Below are 16381 nucleotides of genomic sequence, written 5' to 3'. Positions count from 1 at the left end.
CAGATGTTGCAGCATCTGTGCAAACTCGCACTCAGCTGCCTGCTGTGCTTTACGTGCTGAGGCTCAGCTGAGGTGCAGTGAAAGGTCTGGGAGAGCATTCATCCCAAAGGGACTTTCTGACTTCCCACTTAGTGAGAAGATGTGGAATATTCCTCAGCTAATTAAATACCTGCCAATTACAAGGCAGCACCAGTGATGATTGTGCTGGCTGAAGCAATTTTTACTGAGAAATGTCTCTGCTGTCCTGGCTGGGGTTTGCAGCACCAGGAGTGGCCTTCCTTGCAGGAATTGCTGATGGTGCAGCAGCAGGCACAGTCCTAGGGGTGAAATGTCCTTTATTTCCTGCCCATCCACCCCCCCCAACATGCCCAGCAATAAAATGCACATAAACCAGTGCCAAACACATCTATCTCTGCCTCCTCCCTTGGCAGGGCGATCACTCCAGCCCTGCCTCTGCACCTCCCGCAGACCTGAGCAGATTCCCTGGGCTCTGCTTCCACGTTTCAATGTCCTTCCAGAGGGAGAACCAGCTCCTGCCGCTCAAAGGCTTGTGATGCAGGGGTCAGGATCGGGTCTATAGCTCCCAAGCTGGGAAATTCAGAAGTCCCCCTGAGACTCACTGATATCTCATGGATTGAGCCTATAACAACTGAATGCACTCAACCCTCCTGGCACTCTCTTTCCCAGGGCCCAGGGGAGGCAGGGAGCACGGGGATAAAGCCAGCCAGTATCACCAGCACAGATGAAATGCAGAATCCCAGCAGGAAGCTTTTGTCCTCAGGCTCAGGACTGCTCATTTCCAGGGTTCTTTCTCAGAAAGCCAAGCTGGCACCTGGAGCCAGGAGTCTCCAAAGGAGATCAGATTGCAGAGGGTGGGAAAGGGGAGATTCCTGCTGCTGCAGCTCCTTCCATCCCAGCTGGAAAGGTGGGTGGAGGGGAATGTCCAGAGAAGGGAAGCAGATAAGCATTGGAATAAGGAATAAACAGTGGAGATTTTGCAGAGAAGAAACTTTCTGGAGCCACCAAGGAAGCAGAACAATTTGGGGAGAGAGACTGAGAGTCTGGAAATCAAAGGGGGTCCAAGTGTGTAGAGAAAGTTGATCAGAACATTTAGTTTGACACTCAGGGGTCCTGAAAGAAAGAAAGCTTGGAAACCACAGTGCTAAGGTGTAAATCTGGCTGTTTTCTCCCCAAGCCCTGCGAAATGTCCCTGCCAACGCTGCTGGCTCATGAATCAAGGTCATCCACACAGCCTGAGCAGAGAGCAGACAGGTAGGTTAGGACCAAAGGGGTGAAGCTGCTGGTCCCAGCCTTCACCTGCCCAAGGGTAACAGAATTGAGCAGGAAAAGTACAGTGGATGTGACAGCTCCCACTCCATCCTCCTGTTTGATCTTCCTTTCTTTCCTGAGATGACAAGCAGTGTCAGAGTGAAGGAGCACCGCTCACAAGCTGGGGGCTCCCAGGCCACCTCTACTGAAAGCTTTTCTGGGGAGGGAGGGAGGCCAGGAGGACAAAAATAAATGCTCCTTGTTCAGGGGACCTGAGAGTAGGTCCCCATGTCTCTCCCACTTCAGAGCAGCAGAAAATGTTCTGAGAGTTCCTGTCAGTTCTGCTGCATTTTGAGGCCGTCTCTCAGCTGAAAGCCTCCAAAGCAAAGTGACACTTGTCATTGGACCAATACTGCGCCTTCCTAAACCCTCCAAAAACACTAATCTGGGTAAAGGCAAATTTAAAAGAAAATTCAGAGCTGTAAGTGACCTAGAAAAGGAGATTTTTTTTTTTTGTTGTTGTTCAGCTCCAGTTGCAATAACAGCACATCGAAAGCTGTGAAATGCTCGGGCATGACAGTAATAGGAGTCATGTAAGTCCTGGTTCACAGACTGCAGAGACTGGAGAGACACCAGGCAGGACAGCCTCAGCTACCTCCCAGATCCCAGGAGGAGCTGGCAGAGCTGGCAATTAGCAACAGCATCTTTTGCACTTGTAAACTGAACGAGTTGGGTAGGAATGAGCCGGGAAGCAGGGAAGTGCCCGGTGCTGTGATATCGTTTCCAACAACACTTGTGAGGTGCTGATGCCTGAGTGGAGACAAACACAGCAGCCCTCCAGAAGCGGGGGTGGAGAGGGGGAGTTCTTTTTATAGCTACCTGAAAAAAAACCCAAAACCATTTTTGTCCCACAAACAGGATATTCCTGGGAACACCGTGGTGGAATGCACCTCACCATCACTTCAGACTGGATTTTAGGAAGCATTTCTTTACACAGAGGGCAGTCAAACATTGGAAAAGGCTTCCCAGAAAGGTGGCCAGTGGCCCACACCTGTCAGTGTTTGAGAGGGATTTGGAAAACCCTCTTAATAACTTTTGGACAGCCCTGAACTGGTTGGGCAGTTGGAGTTAATGATTGTTTTAAGTCCCTTTTAACAGAAAACTTCTATTCTATTCTATCCTATTCTATTCTATTCTATTCTATTCTATTCTATTCCATTCCATTCTATTCCATTCTATTCTATTCCATTCTATTCTATTCTATTCCATTCCATTCCATTCCATTCCTACAATCCAGGCAGCTTCAAGAAAGAAGTTGTCTCCAGAGCTTCTGCACGTGGAACAACACGAGGAGAGCAGAGGGAGCTCCCTGTGTCCAATATTCTTGCAGGATCCTGGGTGGGAAAATCATTCTTCAGCTGCAGAGGTGCAAGGCCCTTGGAACATGCTGGTAAATGTCAGGAAGCTCTCCAGCACAGTTTTGACCAATACATGGGATACCAGGACTGGAAAGGATCTGTCTGAGTACAATTCCCAGCAGCAGTGATACATCACTGCACCTTCAACTTGTGTATGGAAGATCAAAGCCAAAGATACCTCAAAGAACCTGCAGCAGCCCTTTGCCCAGGCCACAGCCTCGGATTAGGGGTGAAAAAATCACATGGATGTTGATAATCCCTGGGATGATCCTGTGCAGTGCCCCTGAAGCTGTCAGGAGCCTTGCTGAGGTTTGAAGGATGCTCGGCATTCCTTCAGATTTGACATATGAGCTCTGTGCACCATTAAATAAATAATAACCACAGCTCGAAATGAATGGCATTCTCCTGGATCCCAGCTCCTCTGGGCCCCTCTTCTCCCAGTACAGACCACAGTTAACTTTTATTCAGAGCCATGGGCAGAGCTGTGAGAGAGGGCAGGAGAGCTGAGCTGTGGCTCTGCTCTGCTCCTCCTGGGTGATGGTGGATAAATCATTCCCTGGGTTTCTCCTTCCCTACCTGCAAATGACACAGTTCGGGTTCTGGGGACAGCCCATCAGTCATCAGTGCAATTATGACCCTTTCCATTTTTGTCTCCTGGACTGACTGGTGGTGGATTGGATCCACCACCCAAAAATGAGAGGGACTGGTGTGCTTCCCACCCATTTTGCTGCCTGCACTTCCATCCTCAGCAGCAAGAAAGGCTCTCCTCAAACCTGGGAAGATTGAGGTTCTTGCTGGGTCAGGCTTTGGTCCACCCTCATAAAATCATAGAGTGGTTTGGGTTGGAAGGGACCTTAAAGATCATCTTGTTCCAACCCCTGCCATGGGCAGGGACACCTTCTGCTATCCCAGGTTCCTCCAAGCCCTGTCCAGCCTGGTCTTGGACACTTCCAGGGATAGGACAGCCACAGCTTCTCTGCACAACCTGTGCCTCACCACCCTCACCCTGCCATGCACCAGGCTCTGGCACAGGGTGAATTTATTCCCTCAGAGTCAAGCAGCAAATCCTCTCCTGACATCCCACCAACATTTCACATCCACATTAAACCCCCTGGAGACGCAGCTCTGGCCTGAAGCAGAAGGGAGCTCTGGGAGATGAACACACATCTTCCAACTGGTCAGCGCTGTAATTGAATTAAAGGATTTGCAAAGCCCTGGAAAGAGCCTTGACAAGTCTGAAAATGCTTCTATTCCAAGAAATTGGGCTTTCTGACATTGCTGCATCCGTTATTTTTCTGGCTGAGGGTTAAAGTGCATCCAAATAAATCTGATGGTCAGGGCACAGAAGATTCGTCTTCTCCGGGAGTTTTGCTCATCGCCTTCCAGGAGAGCCACTGGGAGAATCTGTCCTGCTCCACATCAAGCTGGCTGTCAGAGCAGGCTGGATATTCCATGGATTTCCTAATCCTCTCTGCCATGGGGCTGAGAGGCCACAGAGAGCTCAGGTTGGATGCACAGGTTGGTGTCTCATGCCCTCACGTGAGCGATCTCACAGTGATGGCCCTGAGTCTCCTCATTCCACCTCGTGAAGACTAAAATTCACGTGGTGACACTCCCTGCTGCCCACACAAAACAAAAAACACGATGAGAGCTCCTCTGGGTGACCAGACTGACCATCAAGCTCACCTTTAGGTAACCAGTTCTCAGTGATAAATAGAAATACTTATTTTTGCTCACTAAAAGAAGCTACTCACTCCCAGATTTCCTGACATTTCGAGGAGCTGTCTGATGTTATTTAGCACAGCAGGCTCAGGGAAAACTGAGGCACGAAGATTACACTGATTTGCCCAGACACACAGAAAGTTCATCATTAGACAAGGGCTGCATCCTGGGCACTGCGGCCTCTTTTTGCTGCTTTTTAGTAGAACATTTCATCTTCTAGCATGGTGCACAAGCAGTCAGGTGAAAATGAACACAAGTCCTTTCCTCCTCTTTAAAATAGGGGCAAACTTTCCCCATCTTTATTCACAGTGTGCCAGTTCTTGAACCTTTTCCACCACATCCATCAGTCCTACCTTGTCCAGTCTCCTACCAGTCCATCCTATCTTGTCCATCCTGCCAGTCCATCACCTTTGAGCAATGGCATGAACTCAAGAACCTGCACTCTGACCATTTCCCCTGGAATCCCATCATGAGAGTGAGGTGTCTGGGACTGGAATGGACAAAATAGATAAAATTAGACATTAGGGAGAAATTCTTCCCTGGGAGGGTGAGGAGGCCTTGACACAGGTTGCCCAGAGAAGCTGTGGGTTCCCATCCCTGGAAGTGCTCAAGACCAGGTTGGACGGGGCTTGGGGCAGCCTGGGACAGTGGGAGGTGTCCCTGCCCGTGGCAGGGGTTTGGAATGGGATGATCTTGAAGGTCCCTTCCAACTCAAACCATTCTGTGATGCTGTCATGAAATCTGAGAAATATAAATTTATTTTGGTTGTGGTGGGTACTGCTGTGTTCTTGGCCTGGAGTTCATGGATTCATTAAAAAGTGAGGCATTTTAAGAAGTTCATCTGAACTTGCCTCTGTCTTGCAAGGAAGTTGAGCGAAAAATCCTGATGGGGAAACTTCTTCTTGTGTCCTTAACAAAGACACATAAAACATCGCCTGCTTAAATACCTAGTGCCTATGGTTTGGGGTTTGTCCAGCCCTGGTCCTGAGACACTTGTGGTCATAAAACACCTTCCTCAAATCATGCACAGCCTGCTCTGGAGCCCTCAGCTCCCAGCAAAGCCACTATTCCAGAGGATACAGAGATGGCAAGATCTCCAGGTTTAGAGACACAACCATTTGGGAAGGGGTGCTCTGTACCCAGACAGAGTTTCTTGTGCTCCTAAAGAGAATAAAATCAATCAGCAAAGAAGCACATGGAGATAAAGTGACTCCACTCTGAATTTCACACACAGAGGGTGCAGAGCGTTCTGCTGGTGCAGCTCTTTGTGTCTGCTCCATGCACCTGAGCCTGCCTTGAAGCTGGTTCAAAGCTGCACCCTGTTGGCTGTTGAGTCACTGGAGTTGGAGCACACCAAAAGCAGGCAGCAGATTTCCCCAGCCTGCCTTTTTCCCTCACACTTCAAAGCCTGGAGCTGTGATCCAAAGCTCTCCACCAGCACACACAGATGCCTGGGTTGTGTTATTACAGCCTCCTGCAACCTGGGAAGTCAAGCTGGATTTTCACCATGAGCCACTGAAATCTCTCAGAAGCCTGGCATGGCCATGAAGATGGCTCCAGGAGAGCTGGCAGGGATGCCGGGAAGACAAGCCAGCCCCAGAGTCATGGAATTGTTGGTTGGAAAAGATCCTCGAGCCCAACTCTTGACCCAGTACTGCTGTAACCACTAGATTCAGCCTAGCAGGCTGCTGCTCCCTGAGAGCTCAGCGAGGGTTTCCTAGGGCCATGCCATTAATCACATCCCAGAGTCCATTTCAGAAAGCCCTGTGATCTGGCTCCGGCAGCCAGCAGCGTTACAACGCAGTGGATGGTAAAGGAGGTAGAGAAGGGTCTCTCATGAGGGTTTGAGATGGCTTTAATCACATCTTGTCCCTGAGATGTTCAGAGGTAGAGAGACTACGTGGTCTGGGTGCAGGGTGGTTTTGTCAGGGGCCCAAGGGTGGTCCCTGGGTGGCGTTGGGGGACAGGAGCAAATAGGGAGAAACTGAGGGAGCAGCCAGGGCTGGGGCAGGGAACAGGAGGAACATGTGAAATAGGAAAAGCAAGGGATTAACAGATCGCCACACAGCACTGCCGTGTTCACCACTAAACCTCATCCCCCAAGTGCCACATCTGCGCATCTTTTAAATCCCTCCAGGGATGGTGACTCAACCACCTCCCTGGGCTGCCTGTTCCAGGGCGTGACCACTCTTTCCATGAAGTAATTTTCCCTAATATCCAATCTAAACCTCTCCTGGTGTGACTTGAGGCTCTTTCCTCTTGCTTGTTACCTGGGAGAAGAGACTGACCCTGACCTGGCTGCACCCTCCTGTCAGGGAGTTGTGGAGAGCCAGAAAGTCCCCCCTGAGCCTCCTTTTCTCCAGGCTGAGCCCCTTTCCCAGCTCTCTCAGCTGCTCTTGGTGCTTGTTTGGGGTTTTTTTTCTGAATACACAGCACAAACACATGTGAACACAGAAACCATCCCGAACCTCAGGAGGCTCCAGCTCTCACCCTCAGCACTGAGCTGAGGTTGGGAGTTGTGTCACTGAACCCAAAGCCCCTTCCCAGTGGGAGCATCCTCCAGGTGTCAGTGCCTGGCTTCTGCGAGGTCTGTAGAGGGAATTCATTTATTCCACCCGTATTCCTGACCGCTTTGCAAGGGAAACAAGGGAGGATTTGATTCAGAGCCTCTGAATCCTCTGTGCTCTCCCCCTTTTCCCTTCTGTCAAGAGCCATTAAACCCTGCTCTGCTGGCAGGCAGCAGAAGCCCTGCGTTCTACTGCACAGCTTCTCCTGCATCCTGTGCTGTGAAAGGCATTGGACAATAAGCCAGCACCTGCTTTCCCAATTCCATGGACAGTTCTGGCCACTGGGAAGCAGCTCAGCAAAGGGCAAAGGATTTTAACTCCTCTCCCAAACAGGGATGGACACAGCCCTGTGCTCTGCTGCTTTGTGCTGCCAGAATTGGCCACCTCTTTCCTGCAGCACCTGGAATCCAGGAAACGACTCCCAGGAAAAGGTGTCCTTTTAACAAGGGAGGTGTCTGGAAAAACATCATCCCCCTGGAATCTGTTCTTCTTTGTGTTTCCAGCAGCCCCAGTGCCCAGGCTGAGCAGGGATAAATCCTCAGGCTCTGGAGGTGTGACTGGGTTTCACTGCATTGCCCTGTTTTGTCTGCTCTCATCTATGGCTAAAAAAAGGCTCCTGGGATCATAATTCCGTCTGCCTGGTTGCACATTGCGAGTGCAGTCAGACAGGCTGAATTAAGGGATACTTTTAACTGGGTTTAACACAGGGGAACTAATGGGAATATTCAGATTAACCTCCCTGCATGGCCCTGTGTAGCCGGGCTTTGCAAGCACGATGCTTTCTTCCCTCGCTGACATCCCCTCACCAATCCACAGGAGCAGTTGGGAAAGGCAGGATTTGCAGCTGAAGATGTGGGGAATTAAACGGACTAAGGGTGATGGAGCTGAAACAGGGGGACTGGCAAACACCAGTACAGACACACTGCATGGGATCATATGAAGGGCAGTCCTGCTCCCCCACAGCTGGGGAGTTGCAGTAAAAATATATATAATATATAATTCATATAAAATTAATGTATGAGATGCTATTAATAGGTCCAAAGGGGAGAGAAGTGCACTGACTTTTCATGGGGCTTTGGGATTTTAACAGGCCAGCAGGCTGAGGGAGGTGATTCTGTCCCTCTGCTCTGCTCCTGTGAGACCCTTCCTGGGCTGTGTCCAGCTCCGAGGCCTCCAACATCAGAAGGATGTGGAGCTGCTGGAGAGATTCCGGAGGACACCACAAAGATGATCGGGGATGGAGCCCCTCTTCTCTGGAGCCAGGCTGGGAGAGCTGGGGGTGTTCAGGGTGGAAAAAAGAAAGCTTCAAGGAGACCCTAGAGCCCCTTCCAGTGCCTAAAGGGGCTCCAAGAGAGCTGGAGAGGCACTTGAGACAAGGAATGGAGTGATGGGACAAGGGGGAATGGCTTTAGGCTGAAGAAGGGTAGGTTTATAATAGATTTTGGGAGGAAATTCTTGGCTGTGAGGGTGCTGAGGCCCTGGCACAGGTTGCCCAGAGAAGCTGTGGCTGCCCTTGGATCCCTGGAAATGTCCAAGGCCAAGTTGGACATGGCTTGGAGCAGCCTGGGATAGTGGGAGGTGTCCCTGCCCAGGGCAGGGAGGTGGAACTCGATGATCTTTAAGGTCCCTCTCAACCCAAACCATTCTGTGGCTCTGTGAAGAGTCTGTGTCTGGGGGGACTTGTTTATCTCTGCCAGCACAGACAAGCTGATCTGCAGCTCTGTGACTGCCTGATCTACTGCTCTGGCAGGGTCATTAATGTGCTGGGTGACAAAGATGGGAGAAGAGAAGCTGTTCCTTGACTTTAGGAAGCTTTTCTTCAAAAGACAGGCGCTGAGAGATGGATTAATTTGATGTGATGAGCAAAATGATTCCATGGGATGCCAGAGATAAGACAGCTCCTGTGTGATGCTTTTCTGGTGGTGGGGAGTAGAGGAACAAAGGGAGCTGTACCTGCCCTCCAGAGGGAATCAGAACAGCAAGGCTGGGATCACAAAAAGCCCCAAAAAGCACAGGAAAGAAAACTTAATGCCTTTTTCTGTCAACAAGTAGCGTGAAGCCCATGGAGCTCACACCGTGTCCTGCTCCTTGTGCTGCCTTCCAAGGACTTGTAATCCTGTAGGACACGCAGTCAGGAATTCAGACAGCTGTGGATTCTGCTGATTAGAAACTGGATATCCCACCCAAAAACCAGGAATTTCAGGCAAAGCAGCTGCACTTCAAGATACATGGGGTGGCTGGACCATAAACACCAAAGAGTACAATTGCCCCATGAATAAATTATACAAACAATTCCTCCTTCTAGGATATTTTGGGTGGTCCTCTGAGTTGTTCCAAATAAAACAAACAAACAAGAACACCCCCCAAAAACTTACTCTGACACTACAAAACTCTCCCTGTGGCTTGTGGCTCTGTGTGACCACCTCCAGGACCAACCCACACCCTACCCCTCAGTTCCTGTCTGAAAAGATCCCATGAGCAGGACTGTCCTCAGCCTCTGGGAGCTGTATTTTAGGACACCACAAGTTTCCAAGTGATTTCAGCTCACCCCAGAGCTGAGGCAGTGTTTGTTTTGTTCTCCCAGCCTAACCTTGCTCGTACAGGTCACCTTCCTGAACAGCCAGGTTTGCATTTCCCAAGTCAGGTAGGTGAAAGGCTTTAATTACTGGAACAGATCATCTTTCCCAAGGGAAGCCGAGGGTGTCCTTGAATTAAAACCACAGATTACCGAGGTGCTTTCTCTTCCAATAGCACAAAAGCTTTTATGCAAATATTTTGGAAGGTTTGGAAAGGCCTCTTAAGATCAGTTATTGTAATGCCTGGTTATTATAATGCTTCGTTATTGTAATGAGACAGAGGAGCAGAGGAGGTGCTTGATGGAGCCAGGCATTCCCTGTGGGATGAGGGTTCCCCTGGAGATGCAGATTTGCTGGATCTCACTCTTTGTCTGTCTGGGGATGGATTTCACACCTGAATGGCCTGATTTTCTCTCCTGCAGCAGCGGCTAAAACACAAGCTCTCAGCTGCCTTGGTCCCTGCTATCACCGAGGAGGGGACAATTAGTGCTCACCTGTGGCAGCCTGATCCCAAGTTCCCTCTCCAGATGCTTCAGAGGATCACAGAGTGGTTTGGGTTGGAAGGGACCTTAAAGATCATCTCATTCCACCGCCCTGCCATGGGCAGGGACACCTTCTACTACCCCAGGTTACTCCAAGCCCTGTCCAACCTGGCCTTGGACACTTCCAGAGATGGGACATCTACAGCTTCTCTGAGCATCCCAGTCTCCAGGGTTCCAACACCACCCTCACAGTAAAGGACTTTTTCCTAAAATCCAATCTAAACCTACTTGATTCTGCAGCTACAGAATCATGGAATTGTTAAGGCTGGAAAAGATCATCAAGCCCAACTCTTCACCCAGCACTGCCACACTCACCACTAAACCTCATCCCTAAGTGCCACATCAGTGCATTTTTTGGACACTCCCAGGGGTGGTGACTCCACCACTTCCATGTGCAGCCTGTTCCAAAGCCTGACCACCTTGTCAGTGAAGAATTTTTTCCTAACATCCAATCTAAACCTCCACTGGTACATCTTGAGGCCGTTTCCTCTTGTCCTGTCTCTTGTTACCTGGGAGAAGAGACTGACTCCAACCTCAATAAAACGTCCTTTCAGGGAGGTGTAAAGACACATGGAGTGATGCTGTCACCACCAATAACACACCTTGGCCCTGTCTCCCTGTTCCCCTTGCCAAACAAAATCCCAGTCGTGCACCAGGGCAAGGCAGGAGAGAAATACAACTCTGGTGATGCTCAAGCACATGAATACACATCCATGGCTGCATTTATCAACTCCTCTCCTGTCCCAGCAGGACAAGGAGGGAGCAGGAGACCAGATCCTGCCTGGGTTTTCACTTCATCAGGGCTAAGCAGCCAATAATTACTCCAGATGAATACCCTTGGAGGAGAGCCAGAGATTCCCAAATCATTCTCTGATTTCAACTTTCAATTTGTCCAGCCCATGCTAAGCTCATTAATCACACTCACAACACCCAACACAACAGAAATTAGTCCCTGATCTTCTCCCCTCCTATTTCATGGCATGAGGAGTTGGGGGCAAGAGGAAGAGAAAAGAGAGGCAGAGGTGCCACCCATGAATCTCACAGTCACTCAAAGGGGCTGGGATTAATAAATCAAAAATCCATTGTTAATAGTACAAGCTTAAATATCCATCTAAATGCAAATGAATGAACACTCAAGGGTTCTTCCTCTTTTTTCTCTTCCAAGTGCACTGTTTGACAGCTCCATCTTTGAGGAAGCACATGGTCACCAGATAATTGTCTGTTCTAATTGCAATTTTACAGTCCAACCCTTCATGGCCCATGGATTTTAAGTGGCCTTTAAAGAGTTTTGGCATGCTCTGGATGGGATTGAAAGCTCAGGTGGCTGCAGGAACAGGCAGGAGCTCTCATGGGAGGATTATTCCAGGCTTCCTGCCTCTCTACCTGTTCAGTCACAGGATTCAAGGGGTTAAATCCGGAGGCTGGGTCACTGGAATCAGGTGGAATTTGGGTCACCAAGATCTGCAGCCTCAGGTGGGTGACTGTGAGTGTGGGGAAGCTCCACCTGGCTACCCAGCCTTGGAGCAGGAACATGGAGAGCGGCAAAAGAGGAATCTTGAGGGGTCTCAGTGTCTCCTGAGCAGGCAACACCACAACAGGCTGGCTTGGGCTGCACAGGGAAAGCAGCAGGGTGGAGAACAAGAGGGAAACGAAGCTGTAAATCCATTAAATCCGTCAGAAATGGGAAATGGGATTTCACAGAATCGCACAATGGTTTGGCTTGGAAGGGACCTTCAAGAACATTTAGTACCAACCCCCCTGCCATGGACAGGGACACTTCCCACTAGACCAGGTTACTCAAAGACCCATCCAACCTCATCCTGAACACTTCCAGGAATGGGGCAACCTCAGTTTCACCCATTTGCACAACCACCTTATGAGACTGATCGGTGGGAAAACCTCCAGTTTATAGGGAGAGGTGGCAGGAAGGAGAATATGGGAGCAAAGAGGGGAACCACACAAGAGTGGCTGAGCCATGGGGTTTCCTGGCACAGAGTCCCCTCTACCACATACCAGGCAACAAGTCCAGGGTGCAGCCTAAAAGTTCTTGTTCCAAGCAGGGAACAATTACCAAAATGGTTGCTCAAACCCCTTGACAGCTCCAGAGCGCTGTTCAAGTTCGAGGTGAGCAGTCAGGGCTGGAGAATGGGGTTTGCAAAATTTGCCCTTCGTTAGACTTTCTCAGGAGGCAGCAGTGGTAGCAAATCAACTTTAAAATGTTGTGCAAATCAGCTTTTAAAATACTGCACAAACAGCTTGGCAGCTCCCCTCGCCAGAGCTCTCCGGATCAGCTCTAAGTTTTGGAACATCCCCCTAACAAAAAATGCGCTGACATCGGCATTTGGGGCTTTTCAGCTGCTCAAGATTGTAAATATTGGTTGCAAACACTTGCAGACGTGCACACAACCCCCAAAACCCGGCGAGAGTGGAGGTTTAGCAGCAACATTTGCACAACCAATCTGCAGGGGGATTGGAATCCATCCTTGAAAACCAAACTGCGGCATCGGTGCCAAGAAATTTCCTGCTCGGCTCTTAGCTCTCATTCTTTGGTGCCATGGGGATGCAGGGATGAAAGACTGAAAGGAATCCCAGCATTTTGCACTCCCAGAGGGACAACAGGCAGCCCAATGAGCTGCTGAGCCTTGGGAGGAAGAGTGTGGAGCAGCCAGAGCTCCCAGGGCAGGGAGTGACCTGGTTTAGGAGGTTGGAATGAGATGATCTTTAGGATCCCTTCCAACCCAAACCGTTCCCTACAACGAGGCAGAGCTGATGATACTGAACTGAGCACTGCTTTGCCTCCAGTTCAGAAATGGCATCCAAACCTCTCAATCCATGCTCAGCACTGGGTAAACCTTCATCTGTGTCCTACCAGGCCCTTCCCAGTGCCAGCTCTGGCAGATTCCTGTAGCCACCCTGAATGGCATCCCTGTTCCTCAGACCCAGCCACGTCCAAACTGGATTTTGCTGTTTTCATGCTCAGACTGCAGCTAATTAAATCCAGGTCTGAGCATGGCAGGGAAGCATCTCCATGCTCCTGGACACAACCCTCTCTCTTCTTTTGGAAAGCCAAAAGCAGTGGGATGGAGAGCGGAGCAAAAAGGGCAATGGTTCCAACTCCTGCCTCTACTTGCCAAAAATGGGGTTGTTGTACAAGTGCTTTAATTCCATTCCAGCGTGGAGAAACAACACATTTAGCAGAGCAGGCCAGCTCCTGGGTCTGCCCACCAATCCAGCCCTCTGTGCTGACCCACATGCTCAGTTTGCTCTTTGGCACACAGAAAATAAAATAAAATCCCCTTTCATTAATTTCTTAAAAGTCCACCTGCACCTCAACCGTCTTCTAACGCTGGAGCAATTTCTACTAGAAGCCAGAGGGACCAGTTCTACAGCAGAAGTGTGATTCCACAAGCAGGGAGACCCTCTTGGTTCTTCAGCTTTGCTTTGGATTCACTCAGAGATGCCAAATTAATCCCAGACCAACAAGAACTGAGCTGAGTGTAAATCTGTTGCTTGCCTCTGTGTGCATATGCTACTTAATGGAGCATAAAAGGACAAGAATGGAATAATTTTTCAGATGCTGCAGGTAATAATAATAAATAATAATAATAAATGCAGGGGCATGTGCCAAATGTCTGAGATCTCAAGGAGAGGAACTGACTGCAAGCAGAAGAGGAGCCAGATAGGTCCTCAAACTGAGATGCAAAAGTCAGTGAAGTAAAACCACCGTTAAATCAAACACTTTGTATCCTTGTCAAGCTCACTCAGGATTTAAGGCCTCACTTTCAGAGTGGTTTTTTTTTTTCTTTCTAAGATGCATATTCTTTGACAACTGCTCCCCATATGGGATTTATGGTCCCAACCCTTTGTGGCAACTTGGGATTGCTTTTTTTTCCCTGCTGGCCACAACCACATCACTCAAACCCTCCTGAACAGCACCAGTCATCGCTGGAATTCTGGCAAAAATAATTTTTCTATATCATGGCAGCACAATATGAAGTTCATATCACCTGGACTTCACCTCCACAGGACATATTTGCAACTGAATTTTTGTTATTCTCCTTGTGGTGCACAATTTGGGGTGAGCAGTGCAGAGAGCCAAGCACTGCTTTGCTGAGCTCAATATGAAAAACTCCACAGTCCTGGGTCCCAGTTCATGTAACCTTTGTGCGGAAAAAATCCAAAATAGCACTAAAAGACATCTCAGAGGGAAACAGTGCATGCATGCAGGAGGAAGCACTCCCCACGAGGGTGAAGAAAATACTGAGGAGAGCAAGAACTGACACGTCACTGCTAAAACTGTGATGATTTCACCCGAAAAAGCAAACAGACCCACGAGAGTAAAGGGAAACCCACAGAACTCACCCATCATTTTCATCCCACAGGATGCAGGTCTGGTTGGTGGTTCCCTGCCAGGAGACAAGAAAGGGAAAATAGAAATAAATCAGTGTTATGCTGTTTATGGAGTGCCCGGACTGGAATGAAAAATGTGGGGCCTGTAAAACACCTTCCACTGTAAGGATGGAGTGTCTGGGATACACCAGATGAGCTGTCATGGATCTCAAACCCTTGGAATGGCTTCTGCCACGCTGGGATTGAAAAGCCACAATAAAATGTGCCTTGGTTTGTTCTGCATCACAGCCACTGCAGAGGGATTTGACTCTGCCTCTCTCCTGACTCAACCTACGGATATTCTTCCTTATCCCTCCTCTCACACAGAATCCTTTTGCTGCTCCCTTCTGGAAAGTGGATCAAATACAGCCTGTGCTTTTGTGGGACAAAACCACAGCCCTGCAGGAGGGGGTCAGGTGTGTTTAAAGCCCCCTGGATGAGGTTTGCCTCTGACTCCAGCTGTCTGAGACAGCTCTGGAACATCCCTCCAGGGGAGTCCAAAGACACAACAGATCTTAATATTCATGTTGCAGAGCCTCAGGAGAGCATCTGATCTCCACAGCAAGGACAGGCCTTGGGGTATGGAAATGTCCATCCCATAAATCTGCTTAGGGTTGAGCAGAGGAACCTGGAGGGAATTTTTGCCTGCCTTGGAAAGCGTTGAAGACAACAGTAATATTCCAGAATTAATGGGAACAACCTTTCCCCCTGCCTTTCCCTCCTCAAGGAAGACCATTGTTGCATCAAGTTATTTTAATGAGTGCACGATTATTCCCCTGTGGTGATGCCCACGATGAAAGGGTGTGAACTGGGGACAGGCACAGCCGTGTTCCCTGTGCCAGCAGTGTCACCCTCCTGCTGCTCTGGAAATGCAGCCTGGTTTTTGGGAAGATTGAAGGGTCCTGTACCAGGAAAAGATGTCAGGAGCCCATCAAAACCACCTCCTTCCTGACACCCACCCATTCCTGCCCTGCAGAAGCAAACATGGCCATGGGATGGGGCAGGTTCCCAGGAACCACTTACGTTGTACAGGTGGGAGAATTCGATTTCCAGAGGGGTGAGGAGAGACCGAGGGAATGGCTTGACAGTCACAGAGATGACTTTGGAGTTCAGAATGGTGCTGTTCCTGGGGAGAAGAGGGGAAAGAGAGGTTTTGGAGGGATTTTTGGGGAGCAGGGAGTCCCATGGCAGCCATCACTGGTGGTGCAAGGTTTAGTGTATCCCGTGCAGAAGGGGTTGACCCCATTACTTTAAAATCCCCCCAAGACATTTGCTGCTGATGAACCCCATCCTCTGCCCTCTGGGCTCCCCTCACAGCTATCCCACATTTATCCCTCCAAAACCAAACCATTTAATGAATCTTATCAAGCCCTAAAGCGACCGGACTTAAGAGTCTGTATCTATCCCAGAAATAAAATAGTCCTAGACTCATTTTCTGTCCCTGCCATGAGGAAACAGCTCATTTGGACTAGAGTGACCCTTGTAGGTCCCTTCCAGCTCAGAATATTCTGTGATTTCATGTGCTTTCCAAAGAAGTATCCTGTTTTGCCTCTCCAAAGGCTGGCTTAGCCTGCACTGCAGTGAGGCTGCGGTGTGGTTGCTTATCCATGGGGCAGCACAGATCCTGGCTGGAGGCACTGCTGTGTATCGTCATTCCCTGAGGACCAAAAGCAAATGGAAGAAGGCCAAACCTTTCATGCAGATGTCTAAATGGCTGTGCCCAGGCAAATATTGTAATAAATCTGACAGCCCTGGGAGGTTTGGCTCTTGGGAGGGGCAATAAAGTGAGGAGATAACTCCCATTCCTGGAAAGCTAAACTCTTTGTAGGCACTTCCCTGGACACTGAACATGTAAATATACAGAGTTTTCTCATTTTTCTGCAGTTTATTGGTGTTTA

General features: G+C 49.3%; 1 protein-coding gene across 14 annotated transcripts in view; it reads right to left on the bottom strand.

The window, feature by feature from the left end:
* The window catches only part of ADGRB1 (adhesion G protein-coupled receptor B1), a 281572-nt gene that overhangs the window by 102768 nt on the left and 162423 nt on the right, over positions 1–16381 (bottom strand). For all 14 annotated transcript variants that reach the window (XM_048329201.1, XM_048329204.1, XM_048329208.1 and 11 more), the window contains 2 exons: positions 15507–15609; positions 14457–14500 (listed from right to left, as the gene is read on the bottom strand). In XM_048329201.1, the coding sequence (XP_048185158.1) occupies positions 14457–14500; positions 15507–15609 (147 nt within the window). The remainder of the gene's footprint in view (positions 1–14456; positions 14501–15506; positions 15610–16381) is intronic.

The sequence above is a fragment of the Corvus hawaiiensis genome, chromosome 26 (genome assembly GCF_020740725.1).
Source record: "Corvus hawaiiensis isolate bCorHaw1 chromosome 26, bCorHaw1.pri.cur, whole genome shotgun sequence".
In the NCBI taxonomy this organism is placed as follows: domain Eukaryota; kingdom Metazoa; phylum Chordata; class Aves; order Passeriformes; family Corvidae; genus Corvus; species Corvus hawaiiensis.
Note: the sequence above shows the minus strand (reverse complement) of the source record. Positions and strands in the feature narration are given on the sequence as shown.